The sequence below is a fragment of the Ascaphus truei genome, chromosome 1, assembly GCF_040206685.1.
Source record: "Ascaphus truei isolate aAscTru1 chromosome 1, aAscTru1.hap1, whole genome shotgun sequence".
Lineage (NCBI taxonomy): Eukaryota > Metazoa > Chordata > Amphibia > Anura > Ascaphidae > Ascaphus > Ascaphus truei.
Genome location: NC_134483.1, coordinates 164,672,204 through 164,691,793, shown reverse-complemented (window position 1 = coordinate 164,691,793; position 19,590 = coordinate 164,672,204). Strand labels below are relative to the sequence as shown.

General features: G+C 42.1%; 1 protein-coding gene across 5 annotated transcripts in view; it reads left to right on the top strand.

Annotated features, from left to right (window-relative positions):
* Positions 1-19,590, top strand: part of DOCK8 (dedicator of cytokinesis 8) — a 170,199-nt gene that overhangs the window by 36,359 nt on the left and 114,250 nt on the right. For all 5 annotated transcript variants that reach the window (XM_075597445.1, XM_075597441.1, XM_075597434.1 and 2 more), the window contains 2 exons: positions 6,055-6,230; positions 8,232-8,303. In XM_075597445.1, the coding sequence (XP_075453560.1) occupies positions 6,055-6,230; positions 8,232-8,303 (248 nt within the window). The remainder of the gene's footprint in view (positions 1-6,054; positions 6,231-8,231; positions 8,304-19,590) is intronic.

Below are 19,590 nucleotides of genomic sequence, written 5' to 3'. Positions count from 1 at the left end.
AATGTGATAATGATGTTGTAGTTACGGTACTCCCTTTTGTCTTTAACCCCTTGAGTACCAAAGGACGTAGCTACTATATCATGGGGCGAGGGTTCCATACACTGGGACCCTGCCTGTTTTACTAAGGTAGATTGCATCCCATGGATCTTCACTGATGAGGCATGGAAGGGGATAACAACTCTGCTCTCTTGTTCCATCATCCGTGACGGAGCAATCACGCGGTCACGTTACCGTGAGTGCCGGAGGGGCCATGGAACTCCTGCAGTTAAAGGGATAGTGGCATGTTTAATCCGTTAATTGTAGCTGATTAAAAAAAAAGTAGACTTACATGGAGGATCAATACATGGAGGCTCAATGTTGTGCTACTACCGGTGATTTTAATTAAATAGACAATCCAAAATGGGATGGAAGTCAATTAAGGACAGCTATTTATATAATAGGTTAAATGTCTATTTAAGCTGCCTGGCAGAACTTTAACATTTTTTTTAAACACATCGTTTCCGTGGTAAACAAATGATTGGGAAGGTTTTTTTTTATCGTCTTTAATGTTTTTTGGTGATAACATGTTTAGCAGTCACCAACATTGATTAGATTAGCTTTGTTCCTTTATTTGTATAGTGATTATGGTGCCATCATTAGTTAAACGGCTACACACATATTGCTGTGAGGCTTCAGTCCCGTTTTCCTGATGAGAAGAGATTAATGTTCATTTTTCGCGAGGTATAAAAAAAGTTACTTTTAGGATTATTGAATCTTTCTAAGGCAGCACTTATAGTGCCGGCGACATCACGCTGCGGTCGCTGGAAAAATCAAATTAAAGTGACTTCCAGCGAGCACGCCGGCGTGCCTACTATAAACGCGCACGACGGCATCGATACATTTGTTTTGATGCGACGTTGCTGTCGCCGGCACTTTAAGCGCAGCCTAAGGCTGCCAAGTACACTAACTCGTTGTTGAACTGCCCCTTTATAGAGATAATCAGTGATGTTATGGCTATGGATTATAGCCAGTAGAGTTTCATTGCATAAAATTCTTTATCTTACTCAGATATATATTGCTCTCTATTAATATATATATATATTTTTTAAACAATATTTGTATTTGCATATAGAAATGGGGTACAGAAAGTAAAAAGGGGAATAGGGTGGGTGATTAGGTAGGTATAAAAAGAATAGGGTACGGGAGGGGCACTAGTAACATTTTACATACAGCATGTAGAACATCACAGTATGACATTATTAGCCCAACAGTTCAGTGCCTCATATGCAAGCTACTACAGTGCAGAGCCTTGTGTCTATCCCTGTCCCTCTCGTCTCATTCAGCCAGCGTTCCCAGACTGCCAAGGAGCTCTATTTTTAATAATGTTTGAGAACCCAAAGCCTAGGTTATTCATGTCATGTTTTCCTTGGCTGACCTGCACTGTAAGCAGCTCTTCATGTTAATCCTTTAGTGTTGTTTCCTTATGAGAAACAAAATAGGTCTTTTGTCTTGATGTAACCTTTAAAATAAAGATGCCAATGTCTGCTTACAAATGTATGGCTGATTAAATAATTAAACAAAAAGGAGGAGAAGAGGCAGAGCACTACAACAAGTAGCCAGCAAATCAATGATCAGGAGAGTGTGTGTCCCATAAAAAAATAGTTATTTAATGGTCATGTAGAAAAAAGAGGGCCAGAAAGCCCCACCAACGTTTCACGCTACACAGAGTGCTTTGTCAAGGTATAAATATCCAACTTTATTAACATATTTATAGAGACAAGCTAACATAATTAACCAATACACATAGCACAAAATAGAACCGCCCTACCTGATTGCTAACAAGCCCATGGTGTGTCTAAAAAGACTCCTTAATGCATCTGCGGGCATGGAGACCACAAGCCCCGCCCCCAACAACCAATCCAGAGCCAGGACAGATCCAATATCCACCGTGGTACGCGCTTGCGCAATAACCACACTGTAGATAGATCCGTCCTGGCAATAGAGGCCGCCCACGGCGGGAAAAGTGCGGCGCCACTCCCGCAGATAGCAAGTTCAAAAATCGTACACCATAAGCCGGGCGCAGTGCGCTCACATGACGCTCATAAGTCACGCCCCTAGCAACCAATCCAGAGCCAGGACGGGTCTGTCATCCACCCAGGCACGCGCTTGCGCAGTAACTAACTGTGGGCAGATCGGTCTTGGCAATGGAAGCTGCCCATAGAGCGTGTGGATGATAACGTCAACGCGTGCCTCACAGGGGCTGAAAAGTTTCCTCCCCTCAGACTGCCATAGCAGGCACAATGTAACACACACCAACGCCGGTATGCGCATGCGCAAAACCAAATCAGAGGTCCGTGAGACATGGCCAGCCCTGGGTGTCAGACAGGGAGAGAAATTAACAATATGAGTATCTCAAGAAATATGATGGAATGTGCTTATCATGTAGAACACTCAGAACAATTAAAAATGTATATGGTAACAAAGTAAAAATAATATTGAAAAAACCTACATCTATCTTATCAAACTTTTATTAGAATCTCTGAATAGAAAAGGTAGTATACAAAATATGACTTTACGATATGTACATGCATACTAGACCCTAATTTAAGGAAGCTGAAAGTAAAATAGCATAACAAAAAGTAGAGATGGGCAATGTATAAGCATATGGGAAAAGACCCTAAATAAGGGTCAAGCTATTAATAAACTAGCATTGTCAAAACTATTCTAGTATTGTCCCATATAATTTATCATTAACTCCAAGTCTAACCAAAAAAAACCTAAAAAACCTAGCTGGTACATCCAATTTCATAGACAGTATATAAACAAATATGTGGGAAGAATACAATCTATAGGTTACATAGAGTGTATTCATTTTTATCAAAGAAAACATCCATAGTGATGAGAACAAAAATATCTATAGACCTGAATGAAAAGGTGGAGCAAATTTCATATAAACACATCCATTCATGCTAGGTTATAGAGAATTCAAGGACCTTGCACATAGAGAACTAAAAATGTCTCAATATATATCCAGACAATATCCACCATGAAGTATAATGAGGTCAAAAAGAATCTAATGAGATGGCAAAAAGGGGTTTATTTATCTAGAAAGGGACCTAGGTCCCAGTCTTTATTTAGACCAGACGGTACTCTAGTCTTCATGGTGAATATCCAGAATAGTTCACGTCGATTGAGTGCATTCAGTTTATCACCACCTCTGATAGAGCATGAGACCTGCTCAATACCCATATAAGAAAAGCCTCCCAAACCACCCTGACTACAGCATGAAAAATGATGAGACACTGGGTGCAGTAAATCACCTCTCTCAATTAGCCGCACATGTTCCATTATTCTAACCTTAAGGGCTCAAAGTGCGGCCAATGTATTGTTTACCACAGCGACAGGACAAAAGGTAAACGACAAATTTCGTATTACAATTAATAAATGTCCTAACCTTAAATTGTTGTCCTGTCGCTGTGGATGTAAACTCTGAACCAGTGCTCATATATTTGCATACAGAATTAGAAATTGTTTTAGCTCGTCTAAAAACAAATTTGGGACCTTCATTGAAAATATCCTTAAGAGCAGGATCTACTGATAATACATTCCAATGTTTTCTGACGATATTCTTGATCTGTTCAGACTGAATGCTATATTGAGTGATAAACATAGGAAATTGTGTAGACATATTTGTCTTCTTGTCTATTGATTTATTCCTAAATAAAGTTGACCTGTCCATGAGGGCCACTTCCTCATATGTTCTTTCTAAGTCAGCCCTATTGTACCCTTTTGCTACAAACCTTTCTAAAAGGTCTCTCGATTGTTTGTCAAAGTCATCTACGGTGGAGCAATTGCGTTTTATACGTATAAATTGTCCCTTTGGGATCCCTTTTATTAATGGTCTGGGGTGGCAGCTGTCGGCTCTCAAAAGTGTGTTGCGAGAATTACTTTTTCTGAAAGTGTCACTTTGTATATGTTTGCTTTGATCAATGAATAAAAGCAAATCCAAAAAGTGAATGTGATGATAATCAAAATTGTGCGTGAAACGTAAATTTAAATTGTTATTATTAAGGTAATCAATAAATAAACAGGTCTTTTGTCTTGATGTAACCTTTAAAATAAAGATGCCAATGTCTGCTTACAAATGTATGGCTGATTAAATAATTAAACTGAATTGGCAAAGGGAGTTCAATTCCATTTTATAACGATCCAGGTATAATTTTTTCAGACAGGCTAGATTATTTTTCACAGCTGAACAATACTTTTGGACAATGTCCCGAAGACTTGTTGTTACTGATCAGAATGCAGTAATTCAAAACACTGATTTCACACCTCTTATAGATGCCACTTCCTAGTGTGTTTGATGGACAGGCGGGAAATATTTTAATTCGCATTCACCAGGCACAACAAATTGGCATCACCTAATACTGGTATAATTGATTTACATTGGACCGTTTCAGGTGCATTGAGGTAAACCTTCATTTGTGGAAATGGCAAAATCCTGTTTTTATCCCTGCAGGGAGGATCAAATAAATGAAACTTAAATGTTTGCAGTATGAGTTGTATGAAAGTCGCTACTGCTATTTTCTAGTAACTGGGAACCAGTGGGTGGTGCTAATCCGTTTATTTGCTCAGTGGTGGGCAGTGTTTTGCTTGGGATTGGGCATAGAATGTGGGAGTTTTTGTGAGTCACACTCTCAGACTCCACTTATTAGAAGTTCCAGATTCCTCATCCTGAATTTCTATCAGTGGGGTTTTTGTAGAGAAAAATGTGCTGGGATCCTAAGCAAAAAAAAAAAAATGAATTTACATTAAACTGTAACAAGTAATTTAGCTTTAAATATAGAAATGTTGTAGAAAAAGGTATGTTACCGCTGCCAGTAAGTACTCCAATCCCATGCCTCATATTTTCATAATCACTATACAGGCATACCCCGCTTTAAGGACACTCGCGAGTAAGTACATATCGCCCAATAGGCAAACAGCAGCTTGCGCATGCGCCTGTCAGCACGTCTTGAACAGCAATATCCGCTCCCTACCTGTACTGAAGCTGTTCGCAAGCGGGGAGACTATAGAGCCTGTTACAAATGCGATATTTACGTCAGTTATGCGCGTACTGCACCGACACACTTTATTCGAGCAAATACCCAGTATGTACCTGGCAGATACCTGGAATGCGCCGCTCCTCACCTCTGACAAGCCCCGTTGCGTTTGCCTTCCCAGCCTGGGTTCATGCCTGGCTGACGGGCGGCTGATCTGTTAAATGATAATGATTAGGATTTAATAGGCTGCAATGCTTCGCGTGTCTACCAGATGGCATAAATTCATGAATTGTAATGCAGTATATATATATATACTGTGCAGTATTGCAGCCAGTGGGAATAAAATGCTTCAATCCCTGCCTGGAAAATAACCCAATGCACTCGGGCTGAAAACAGTCACAAACCTCAATACACCCGGGTATACCCGAATTCGTGGGACTAGCCGAGCTCGAATAAAGTGTGTCGCCAGTGTATATGACGATTGCCATACAGTACATGCATCGATAAGTGGGAAAAAGGTAGTGCTTCACTTTAAGTACAATTTCGCTTTACATACAGTACATGCTCCGGCCCCATTGTGTACGTTAATGCGGGGTATGCCTGTACTGTGTTTTTGTTGAGCCCTAAAAAACAAAAAGATGCCTGAACTCTTCCTTTAGCCCTGCTAACTAGATACTATTCCTCCTTATTTGACACATTCGCAGCAGGCACAGAAAGCAAAGCATGAAAATGCCCTGGTTTACTAGTGATGGCACTGCCTACGATATACTGTCGGTTTGTAGGGGAACCCAGTTTTAATCTCATTGCAGACTCTCCTTGGGTAAATCATCCAAGGATATTTACCCATGTACGTTTTTGAGCCTATATTTTTAAATGAACATAGTGTGCCCTTTAAGGCTTAAAGATTGCGGTCTTCAAAGCTTTTATTATGTACAGGTAAAGTATGTGAATCCTTGCGCAATAGAGCGACTTGACATTTGGCACTCGGAACATTCTCTAAGCCCATTGTTGTTGTTGTCTTTTTGATCTGCAGCCTCCATTTTATGACGCAGTTGATCCAGTGGATTTTGAAAGCTTCCTGATGACACACACCAATAACCTGGATTATGAATGTCTGCAAGATCTTGGAGACTTTCCTGAAGATGATTTGCATCTGGTCTTTAAAGGCAAGGAGTGCAGGACCTTGCAGCCTTCCCTGCCGGAAGATGGGTAATAATGTTTGATATTTTCATTTTGTGTCTTGTAGCGCAATCTGTAATCTCACAGCGTTTACGTGCAATGTAGAAAGCCATGGAAATGCTATATGGAAGGTGTGGGCGCAACTCAGCCCACTTGTAAATAATTACGACTTCATCAGTTGTGCCAAATATTATTGTTGTATAATCACAGACAACACACCACGTTGTTGTTGTTGATGACATCATACTATATAAACACAGTTGACTTGAGTAAACTCCTTTTTTTTCGGGCTCTATTAGGAGCCTGTTCCCCATGCAAAGTCCCAAAGCATGCAGAAGGCGTGTATTCCCTGGGGATACTATCAGTAGGACCTCCTACTGTCGGTCGTGCTAAGAGGACAATTCTCCACGTTGCGAATAACAGGACATTTGTTTAAGAATCCCAGAATTAGGATAGCTGCACTTCTTATGGCCAAGTGCAGATTTATATACTTCCAAAATGGCAATTACCGCAGCTTTAATCACATTTGTGTCAGGGGGGGGGGGGGGGGCACGAATGTTTTACCACACATTACTGGTCACCTGGCAGCAAAGGAGTTCATTGTTTATTAAATCAATTACCCTAAGTAGTAACTTCTGGAACAGTTTTAATAAGAGAAACATCTTGCAGCAATCAGCCCCACAATGTTTTTATTTTTTATTTTATTATCATACCTGAACAATTTAGTCCCCTAGAAGAACGCTACTGCAGTCTTACTGGCATTGCACTGTCATGCAATGGATATTCACTAGTCTAGGCAGAAAAAATACCAAGTGGCTGCAGCATCCATTGAATAAGTGGACCACTGCAAATCATAGTAGCATTCCAGTCATTCTTTGGCTTGTGAAAACGATGCAACTCATTTTAATACCACAGAAGTGGCAGCTCAATATTTCCTGAATTAAGAGCTGCCCATAGTAAGATGGTGGTGGTCCATTGAAGTAAAATAATATTTAAAAAAACAAAACAAAACTCCTCTAGGGGGTAGTGCTGCTTTAAGTTAACCCATTGTAAGACCAATACAAAGGACAGGGGTAAACATACAATAATGTTTTATATTGTGGGTGTGCAAACTCCTATTTTCCATATTGTTTCCAGATAGATTACAGTAGTGTTTAAGAGCCGTGGTTGTATTGCCTTTAAAAAATGCTTCTACTGCGCCTGATTTTCAAGAAATTCTAGATCGAATAAATAATAAAACAGAGCTCTGCCTTTTTTTTTTTTTTTAATTACATTTTTATCTTTAAAAGGAAAGTGGAGTTATTAATTTGTAAATAAAAAAGTAGTGGTATGCCAGGATTATAAGTAAAATAGTGGTATTCTATTATTATAGAAAAATAGTAGTGGTACTCTAGGATTATAAATAAAGTAGGAGTACTCTGTGCCTCTTGGCACCAATGCCCTTCGACTGCCGTGAAAGAGCCCTGAAATAACCCCTAACATCGTTCATTCTATTAATTACATGAGGTCCATTGCTATTCCCTTTTCAAACGTAGCCAGTGTTCTGCTGCATCTCCACAGCGTAGCAGACGTGTGTGCTGTACATTCCCTGTGTAACAAAGTTCAGGTCTCTTGTTTTCAGAGGCATTCTCCTATTTCGTTACCTCGCAATACACGATTCCATGGTGTTGTTGGACTGAGTATAAAGAAAGCACAGCAATACATTTTACTGCAGGCTGAATTCCAAATGCTGCACACTAACATTGGTGTGTGCAGAGCAACAACGGCCTTTCTTAGTCAAGTTGCAACTTGTCAATTTTATATGAAACTGCCGCAACAGAAATGTGAAAGAATGCACATAAAACATTACAGCCTGTTGAATGTCGGACATGCCTTCTAGGAGTCAACCCCTACAAATAGATCCTAATATAAACATATTGCTTTTTGTGCACTGAAGTAGCTGTCACTCATAGTCTGTCATCTACTTTGCTAAATCTTTTCAGAAGTGCATTTTGTTCCAACACGTTTCTTTTTCCTATTCCATCTCCCCAGAGTTGAGTTGGATCTACACGTCAGAGATTGTATTCAGACGTATGTACGGGAGTGGTTGATTGTCAATCGCAAGTAAGTGAACACGACTGGGAGTTTACCAAACCTAAAGATGAAAAAAGCTTGTTGTCGTGTCTGTGTGTGTGTGTGTGTTTTTAAACCAGAAATTAATTCTGCTAGATGTTCTTTTGGACTAATTTTGATTTATAGTAATTGAACAAAGAAGCATCTGAGACATCCAGTCTTAGGATGGGCAAACATAGATGGTGACATGAAGCTGCTGCCTATAAAATCAGTGACAGAGTGATGGTGCAAAAAACAGGCGCTAAACACTGGAAGTGGTCACTAACTATAAAGTGACAATTGTAAAAAATGCAATAAATCAGCAGTGAAAGTGAATTAAGTCACGTAAATAGTGCCAAATAACGTGATAAAATTAAGCGTTGCCTGCTCGGACCCTCTGGCAGGGACTGTCTTCACTGGTTATATAAACTGCCTTATAAAATCAATAACATGAAACTATGGTTGGTGGCCATTTTGGAAAAGGGCAGGACATTTCGTCTTCAATAAATAAAATAAAAAACACTTCTCTAAAACAGGTGTGTTCTCCTAGTCTAGGACTGCTGTCATTCTACCCTAGGGTTTTTGTACCAGCATATTATCACCATATATACATTCTCCTTAATTATTGTGCCTATAGTGTAACTGACCGCTGCAGTAAAAATATCATCCCAACAGGGGACGGTTTTTGGGACAATGAAAACCTTTAACATTTTGGGAAATGATCTTAATTGACATTACAATGTAGGTGAATGGTTGCGGACAGTCTTAGTGACGAATGAGATTGAGCCTTAGTTTTAGGCGTGATTCCTTTGTGTGAATTGGGGCTGAAAATAATGAGTCCAAATGACCCTAGAACTCATCTGCCCTTGGTGAGAAAATAGGGATGGGGGGGGGGGGGAGATCAAGGGCTTCCATGCTTGGAATTACACGGGAGAGGGGGGTGGGGGGGACTGCACTGCACGAATCAAGCAGGTGGGGACATGTATCCAGTCTTGGGGCTGCTAAGGTTTCAGCACCGGAGTGCATGCAGCAAACAACAAACCTGAACTTTGGACAGATAGACATTTTAAGTATTTTACAACATCTTGAACCTATAACAGGCTTTAGTCTGTTTCTAGAGGAGCAGGTTCTGTGAAAACTAGGGTTTGTGGAACCTGGGCTACTGGCAACTCTTTTTGGGGGGGGGGGATGCCTTCACTTTAGTGAAAGGCTGTTTTTTTGTCTGATGGAAACTGGATAAGTGGTCTAGTTTATAGGTTTGACTCTGGTTGCCGTTGGGCTGGGTCTGCTCACTCGGTGCTCATGGGCTATAGATATAGAGATATAGATAGATAGATAGATAGATAGAGTATTACATTTACTTAAATTGGAGATTCACTAATTTCACCCAACACAGAACCACAACATGTGATGGGTTAATGAGTCAGAAAGTATGAACTGCGTTACAGACTTTGCATTTGTTTAACCTAGATTTGTCTGAACAAGTACAGTATATGGAAAACTCAGACATTGCAAGCTAAATAAAGTAGGAAAAACAGGTTTCTGCAGTATTTCTGTGATGTATGTGCCCAGTGTTGAGGTGGATGTTTGTCACTTATTTTACCCACCATAACCTTGTGTGTGTGCTTAATAAGAACATATTGCCTTCATTAAAAAGAAAGGTATGGATGGCTCCAAAAAAAAAATATATATTTTGTAATGAATACATTTGTACTGTATTTTGACGCATTCAGTGATGCCTTAGGCTACGCTTATAGTGCCGGCGACGCGACGGCCGCTGGAAAATCAAATAGAGATGATTTCCAGCGATCGCAACCAATCCGTCGCTCTGTCACGTGGCGCGTACTATAAGGGCACGCGCCGGCGGCAATGCATTTGTTGTGCCGGCGCTATAAGCACAGCCTTAGAATTTATTAACCAAAAAGTCACACTGTGGTGCTGCATAACATAACAGTCACGTTAATGGAGGTGGGTGTCTTTCGCAGCATCTCCCAAAATATTGAAAGGCTAATGAGTGAAGCCTCCTATAGAGACTTAAAGGGGGGACTTCAGCCTTTATATATTGGGTCAGGGGTTCCCTTTGCGAAATCCCAGAATCACCTGGTTTTTATTTTTGTTTTTTTTTCCCCCTCTGTGGCTTTTAAAGCTGCAGTTCAGTCTTTTTTTTTTTTTTTTTTACATTTATTTTTTTACTTCAATAGTTTTATGTGGGCAATCTCTAATTACCTAAAGAACTGTATAGCTGCAGGTCAATTCGTTCTCCATGTATTGATAGGTCGAAATTTGGTGACATATTAAAAGCTGGGATTTGTTTATAATCTGCTTGACTGGCAGTGGAAGCTCATGAATATTCATGAGTATTCCTGCACTGACAAGTGCTAGAGGGCGGGCAGGGCTGACAAAGGGGTGTGCCAGGGCTTGTGACAGGACACGAAGGGGCAGTGCCTCAGCAAATGGCTGTTAAAATAGAATACAAGAAAATTGGTCTTTCAAAGTTGTTTTTTTAGAAACAGGAAATGCTAAAAGTATTTTTTCTTACTACAGAACTGATTTATTAAAAAAAACACACATGCAGGATATTGACTGAACTGCAGCTTTAAATGTTATGTATTCTTATAATAATTTTATTTAATAATAATTTAACTTAATATATCGCTTTTCTCCTATTAAGAATCAAAGCGCTTCACAATTACAGTATAGTGCGCGGTTCGAAGCACATAGGATATTACAGATACCGTCCCTACCTAGATAAGCTTACGATCGATGTTTTGGGTGCCTGAGACACAGACATTCTGGTAGCTTTGAGGGTGGGGATATATAGAGTGTGTAGGTGTGACATTAAATGAAGGATTTATCCAAGTTCGTATTCACTTTATAATATTCTAATTTAAAAAAAATGCATTTGGACTGAAATATTTTTATTTCGAAGGAGGGGGCGGGTTAATGTTCTCTTGGCTGCTCCCTTTTGTGTGCGTGTGTGTGTGTGTGTGTGTGCGTGTGCGTGCGCGTGTTCAGAAAGATCTTGCACAGCCACAGTCACACCCCTCCTTATCTTTATTGACTCTCTGATAAGAACATGATGGAATAAGGGCACAGAAGACACTTGATTGACACAAACATCCCTATTCAAAGGCCCCTAAAAAAATTACACTTGTAACGAGTTTTCCCCAAAAATGAAAGCTGCCAAACCAAAATGTGTTTATGATAGCTAGTATTTTTAATTTTTTTTTACAAAAGGTTATTTTCTTGCTGGCTATGTGGTATTGTACCTGTGAGGTTACCTTTCAGTAAACAACTCCAGACAAGTGTTATTCAGCCAAATCTATTTAATTTTTTTGGTGATCACAAATGCTGTCATATTTTATATTTAGGAAATTATGGCCCTGATTCAATGTGTATAGAAGATATGCTAAGGAGAAATGTACAAAATAATCCTACTTTTCACTGCTTTTCAGTTAAAAAAAACCCTTTCAAAATCAGCTGAAACCTCAATCTAGCAAGTGAGCTCATACACTTTGCTGTTATTCAGGCATGATTTGTTACTTAATTTGTCTCGTGATGCTCAAATTGGTCAGTTTAATGAAGAGGAAATAATAGGTGGAAAGCAGCAGCATTACATGTAACAGAAAGACTGTAAGATAGGAAAAAACAACAAACAGGATGTGACAGTAGTGGCCTGAACACTTCCTCTGTGACAGTAAGGCAGAGCTCATACGCTCCGCTTGCTTGCGAGAGTGCGAGTTCTTACCTTGCTGCACGGTTGGAGCAGAAGCGATCTCTGCTCATAGTGCTGGCGGGGGCATGACAAAGCTGGTTCGTTCTCAATGGCTGAACCAGCTCCCATGATGCTGACGTCACGCGGCAACGCGTGAAAAGACAATATTTTTTGTCTCTGTCTATCGCGCCCGCTCCGTCGTGTGTGTGTGTGTGTGCGCGCGCAGCATCCTCATAGGCATTAGCCAATTTTGAGGTTGGCGCACGAGTGCACAATCACAGACTGTATAATCTCAGCCTAAAAGAGGAAGGGTTCTGCTACAGAGAGAAGGCGGAAAAACGCAGGTACTGAAGGCAGAGGTAAGAGCAGATGGGGGCAGACCACACACAGAGGGTGGCAGAGAGTCTGCATACAATAGGTGTATAACGCTTGCGCTACCCACGAGCAAGACAGGACCTCGGTACTGAGGTGGGGAAGTATAGAACTACGCACCCACAGCAGCGGAAACGTGCCTGGCAGGCGGATTGTCAGCGTAGCCGGGTTGGAGAGAGTGGGTTAGTCCTGATACTAACTATGTTTAACATTAACTATACCTGCATTATACGACTGACCTCAGGACACCACATTAAAGCCTGAGCAACATAAACAAAGAATCTCATGCAGCAGAGACCAGAGTTAAAGGGATACACACCCAGGCAGGAAATCTACACTGCACTGAAAACCACAAAACCACAGATGGACTCTTTTTTCCCCGATTCCAAGAGGAGAGAGAGAGACTGTGCTGAAGCAGATCAAGAATTCTACGGTGGAAGCACATTAGACCATCCGGCCTCTGAGGATCAGAAGGGCCTATATATTGGGACAGTTTTTCCTTCACTTTTGGACTTCCTATTCACTTATGGACTTGTAAGGCGCTGGTTTCTTCTTTTTTATGTGTTAGTCCTCATACTTGCCAAGGTCTTGGGATGGAGAGGTCAGAATAGTATAAGTGTAACGCTCGGCCTGCCAACAAGCCAGACGAGACCCCGGGACTGAGGTGGAAAGGGATAATACCACACATCTAACAGTAAACGGGGGCACGGCCGGAGTGTGGAAGTAGCGTAGATGGTCCGGGTAACAACAATAGAAAGAGTACCGTATTTGCCAACTCCAGCGGGGCCTGCCACAGCAAGGGGAGGAGCGGCCCGGAGAAGAGCCTGATGGGAGAGAAGGGCCTGGGGGGCGGATCTGACGGGGAAGAGACAGGGAAGCGCGTGGAGTGTGCGTTGCGTCATCGGGGGCAGAGTCAGGCACCCGGCACCAGAAAATGGCAGCCTGGGGCGCGCGCGACCCGGAAGTGTGGGGGCAGCGGGAGAGGGAGCTGCAAGGAGCGAGGTACGCCGTCGGGGAGCCTGGGCAGCATGTAAGAGAGGTAAGGAGGCGCTGGCAGTGGGTATTCCCGCAGCGCAGATCCTTACAATAAGTCCATATAGCCGTGGTCTGGGTTGGAGAGGCACATATAGAAGCACATGCACACCGCTGGTAGGTGCTGGAGGAGGGTACTCATCTGCCGGTGCGCTGTGCCCTCTCCTTGATAAAGGCAATCTATTGCCGAAACGTTGGACCTTTGGTGGCACAATAAACTGCACCTTTAGCAAGACCGTGTGCCTGCTTCCATTCCTTTGCTGGGTTGGAGAGGTACACAGAGTCGAGGGCAAGCCGGGTCGAAGTCCAGAGGGGGTTCAGTAGTCAAGCCGGGTCGGTACACGTAGAATCCATAACCTGCAAGAGAGGCTGAGACAGGAGCAAGGCACAACAGACGCAGGAGCACAAGGCTACAACTAGTTATGCTCAGGAAAGATTAGAAGTGAGAGCAGGGTTTAAAACAGGAACCAATAGCCAAGGAGGCAGAGCGGAGGCGCGGCCTCTGCGGAAGCTAGGATAGGCTGTAGGAGATCTTGCCACGCATCTGGGGAGCGGTGCACGGCGTCATGTGAACGTGCCGCGCGCGAGAGAAGCGCAGCGCATCCGAGGGGGTGGAGCTAAGCTCCGTGGCCACATTAAAAGAGCTGTGCATGCATGCTCTGTAAACAGAGCGGGGGTGCGCACACAGGTGCCAGAGCGGAGGTCCGTGCGGAGACGGGTAAGGAGGGAACACGTCGCAAAGGACATGTTCCCCGATTCCTTACAAGGTGGAAAAAGCCTGATGGGAAAAGAGGTAGAGCACTTGGGGGATCTATTCACGTGCAAACTGGCCTTTTGGTAACAGGAAAATCCTGATGGGCCCTTAAAGTCCATACTTGACAAGTGTACTTTAATGACCCGGGAGACGCCCGGAAATCTTGGGGAAACTTTGAAACGTAACTAAATCTCCCTTTGCAGTCTGTGCGAGAGGCTGCAGGGAGAGGCAGTCTGCTTAATGCTTATATGTATGTATGTGTGTGTATATAGTGTGAAAGCAAAAAAAAGGCAGCGCACTGCTAGAAAAGCAGGAGGAGGCTCACAGGTACAATGAGAAAAGTTTATTCCATGATTGGATCAAACATAACTCCTAGACAGCACCAAAAGCATCACACCTGATTAATAAAATTAGACAATTATGGTTCTCTTTTTACACGTGTTCACATTATCTTAGTATTTTATTTGTTTAGAGTTGGTTTATTTATCTTAATCTTTTTACACATGGAGGAGTAAATGTTTATTTATAGTTGGTTTATTGAGACAGGTTGTTCTTGATTTGTGTATTGTCTTTATAAGGTTATGTGAAAAAGGGGATCTGTGAGGTCATTACTTCATTTTATTTTGGTTATTGTATGTTTCTTTTATTTATTTTCATTCACTGTTTGTTTTTTTGTTGTGGTGAGCCAAGTGACAGACGTCACGATTTACATTGTATAGGAGTGTCTATGTGAGTGTTCATAAAGCTTTCTTTGTTGTCTCCAGGATTAGCTAACTAGAGCATTTGTTTTCAAGACTGTATATTTACTTGGAGGCTTGGAGATGAATGTTTGGTCGCAATAAAGCTTGTTTTGGTTGACACTCACATATTACCCTATCAGAGCCTCCGCACGAAGGAGCGAGAAGCGGATTGGCTTATGCCCCGTGACGTCACTCACTGGCGCGAACGGGATCTGTATTTAGATGCCGGCTGTCTTATGCAGTATTATACACCTTGAGAAAGGGCACATGGCCCGAAACGCGTGTGATGCTTTTGGTGCTGTCTAGGGGTTATGTTTGATCCAATCATGGAATAAACTTTTTTTCATTGTACCTGTGAGCCTCCTCCTGCTTTTTTGGCAGTGCGCTGCCTTTTTTTTTGCTTTTCTTCCTGTTCATCTCGGTTAGTGGATCAGCACGCCGTTTGGAAAAACCGTTACAGGACCGCACTGAAGGATCTGAGAGAAAAGCTAAACAGTGAGTTACCCCTGTGGGTTTATGCTATTATAAAAGTCAGCGTATGGGAAATTCTATGTACTATATATGTGTGCCAGTGAGCACTAGGTACTAATCCCTGTCCCCTGCAAGGGATGCTGTATGAATACCCAAGACACAGTGCAGAGGTCCAGGCGGAGATACATACACTTATGTACCTCTCACTCGCCCCTGCCTACCGTCAATTACCCCACTCACACTCAATCCCCCCAAAACAATAAATACCAAAAAACACCACCCCCCTAAATACATATAACTACCCCCAATACATAATAAAAATACACCGACCCCAATACATAATACAAAATGCACCACCCCAATACATAATAAAAAATACACCTCCCCAATACATATAAAAATACCCTCATCCCCCCCAATACCCCCATCACCCCCTCCATAATATATAAAAAAAAACCCTCCAATTCATATTAAAATACTCACCCCCCAATACATATTATAAGACACCCCCCAATACATATTAAAATACTCACCCCCCCAATACATATTATAATACACCCCCCCAATACATATTATAATACACACCCCCAATACATATTAAAATAGTCACCCCCCAATACATATTATAATACACACCCCCAATACATATTAAAATACTCACCCCCCAATACATATTATAATACACACCCCCAATACATATTAAAATACTCACCCCCCAATACATATTATAATACACCCCCCCATACATATTATAATACACCCCCCCAATACATATTAAAATACTCACCCCCCAATACATATTATAATACACACCCCCAATACATATTAAAATACTCACCCCCCAATACATATTATAATACACCCCCCCAATACATATTATAATACACACCCCCAATACATATTAAAATACTCACCCCCAATACATATTATAATACACCCCCCCAATACATATTATAATACACACCCCCAATACATATTATAATACACACCCCCAATACATATTATAATACACACCCCCCCAATACATATTATAATACACACCCCCAATACATATTATAATACACCCCCCCAATACATATTAAAATACTCACCCCCCAATACATATTATAATACACCCCCCCAATACATATTATAATACACACCCCCAATACATATTAAAATACTCACCCCCCAATACATATTATAATACACCCCCCCAATACATATTATAATACACACCCCCAATACATATTATAATACACACCCCCAATACATATTATAATACACACACCCCCAATACATATTATAATACACCCCCCCAATACATATTAAAATACTCACCCCCCAATACATATTATAATACACCCCCCCAATACATATTATAATACACACCCCCAATACATATTATAATACACACCCCCAATACATATTATAATACACACCCCCCCAATACATATTATAATACACACCCCCAATACATATTAAAATACTCACCCCCCAATACATATTATAATACACCCCCCCAATACATATTATAATACACACCCCCAATACATATTATAATACACCCCCCCCAATACATATTATAATACACCCCCCCAATACATATTAAAATACTCACCCCCCAATACATATTATAATACACCCCCCCAATACATATTATAATACACACCCCCAATACATATTATAATACACACCCCCAATACATATTAAAATACTCACCCCCCAATACATATTATAATACACCCCCCCAATACATATTATAATACACACCCCCAATACATATTAAAATACCCTCATCCCCACAATACATATAAAATATACAGACTTAGCTTGTAAATGTCAGGCCAGGCCCGGTGGCTGCAGGGGGGCACTGTTGGCTGGCGCTGCAAGTTGGGCCCGACCTCTGGCCAGGCGTAGCTGCCGGTCCTCTCGCGGCCTGGGCCCGGCTCTCCCTCATCAGTAGGCCTCTTCCTCACTCTGTCCCATGCTGAGCTTTCGACGTTAACGTGCGCTGAGCTTCCCTCTCATGCCGGCGCACCGGAAGCTGAGACACAGCTTAGGCCTTGACCCCGCTGCCGACTACAGCGCCCGCTGTGGCGGACGCTGCACGGACGAGAGTCCTCCCCTCAATGGCGCCGGGCCCGCTGCGAGGGGGGTCTGCAGCGCTGGGGTGAGAGCTGCGCCCGCTCTCAATAGAATTGAGAGCAGGACTCGCGTCGAGCGATACGGCACGCCCCCCGGCGGTTCAGCCAATGAGGGCGAACCTGCCGGGTGACGTCATGGCCGTGCCCCCGTCACTCCCCCGCCACGCCCCCCCCCGGTCTCTCTTCCTGCAGTGTACTGCAGACCAGGTAATCGGCTGCACACGCCGCCAATCTCGCGGGCGCGCGTTCCAGCGGAGATACCGGGGCCTTAGCCTTACTTCTGGCGTGCTAACTTCAGAAAGGCCCGTCCTACATATATAGATATAGATAGATAGAGAGATATTTATATATCTCAAAAAAAAAACAGTGCTAAACACACATGATGTAATAAAATAACTAATAAATTTAATAAATGATCATAAGATAAAAACCATGATATAGTTACAAGTCCAGTCCAGGAGATGCAAAAAATGGAGGCAATCCAATACACAAGTTGTGTTATAAAGCCAAAAATGCAGGTGTGGGGGCTGCTGTGTCCGGGAAGAATCACTCCCCAAGTGCACAACCCTTGTGCATTACCAGAAAAATAGGATTTATTATAAAAAATAGAGGAGAAGACAATGCTTACTTGGGCCTTGTCTTCCCCTCTATTTTTTATAATAAATCCTGTTTTTCTGGTAATGCACTAGGGTTGTGTACTGTTTCTTGTGATATACAGGCATACCCCGCATTAACGTACGCAATGGGACCGGAGCATGTATGTAAAGCGAAAATGTACTTAAAGTGAAGCACTACCTTTTTTCCACATATCGATGCATGTACTGTACTGCAATCGTCATATACGTGCATAACTGATGTAAATAATGCATTTGTAACAGGCTCTATAGTCTCCCCACTTGCGCACAGCTTCGGTACAGGTAGGGAGCCGGTATTGCTGTTCAGGACGTGCTGACAGGCGCATGCGTGAGCTGCCATTTGCCTATTTGGCGATATGTCCTTACTTGCGAGTGTACTTAAAGTGAGTGTCCTTAAACCGGGGTATGCCTGTATATTTATCTCTGCAAAAGTGAATGCATATATAGACCAGTGCATGTATGCATATGTCTTGTAATCTTTTTAGTATTAAAGGTAATAGGGTTTCAACTCTAAGACCACCGGGAGCATTTGCAATGCCTGTCTTTTTTAATACACTGATTTTTGCAGTCAGGGCCTGCTCTTTAATTGACTATTATGAACCACAACGAGGTGAAAAATAATGAATGAATAGGTCAGTGAGCTCCGAGGGCCAGATCCACAAAGTTCCGTTGTGACCGTATGGGACATTAACCTAATTAACGTCTCGTTGTGGCTCAATGTGCATCTCCAAAGACCAATGAGACAAACTGTAAGAGAGCATTTTACTAGTTGGCAAACCTGAACACACCCGAGATACCTGGGAAATATGCTAAATTGAAACATTTCAATATACTTTGCATATACAAATTAGTATATTTCCCACATATCTCCGGTTTGTTTCTGGGTTTCCTTACATGTCTAGCATAATAGACTCCCACTCCTGCAAAATCCATATTTCTGATCGATGCGAGTAACGCCACCTTTAGTTAAGACATACCTAATGCCATGTTATTGGCAGCTAACACAACGTTGTGCTACCGTGACATTAAGCCTATGCTAATAAACAAAGGTTGTTGTGTTTGCCTATGTAACCCTTTTTGTGAACCGGCCGACCCACCCAATCTCACATTGGCCCCTCGTGGTCTAACCGGTCCCTTTCCCTGCAACACACCTGCTCCTAAAGGGTTACTGGTACTGCATAACACCTGTGGCTCCAGGAGATCTGAGCCTCCGCTAGCTGGGAGCCTGGGGAAAACCTTACCATACCTGGTGCAGCGCCTCCACTTACCCAGGATCCCCCGTTAGGAAAGATAGCCCTGGGTAAGAAATACAATAACACACGTAGATGATAAACCAAACTAACACTTTACTTAACACACACACATAACCTCATTACATAACATAACATAACATAACATGACATCACCTGATGCTCTACCCGCATCACCTCAGCCCAATGTCTGGTGTTCCCCAC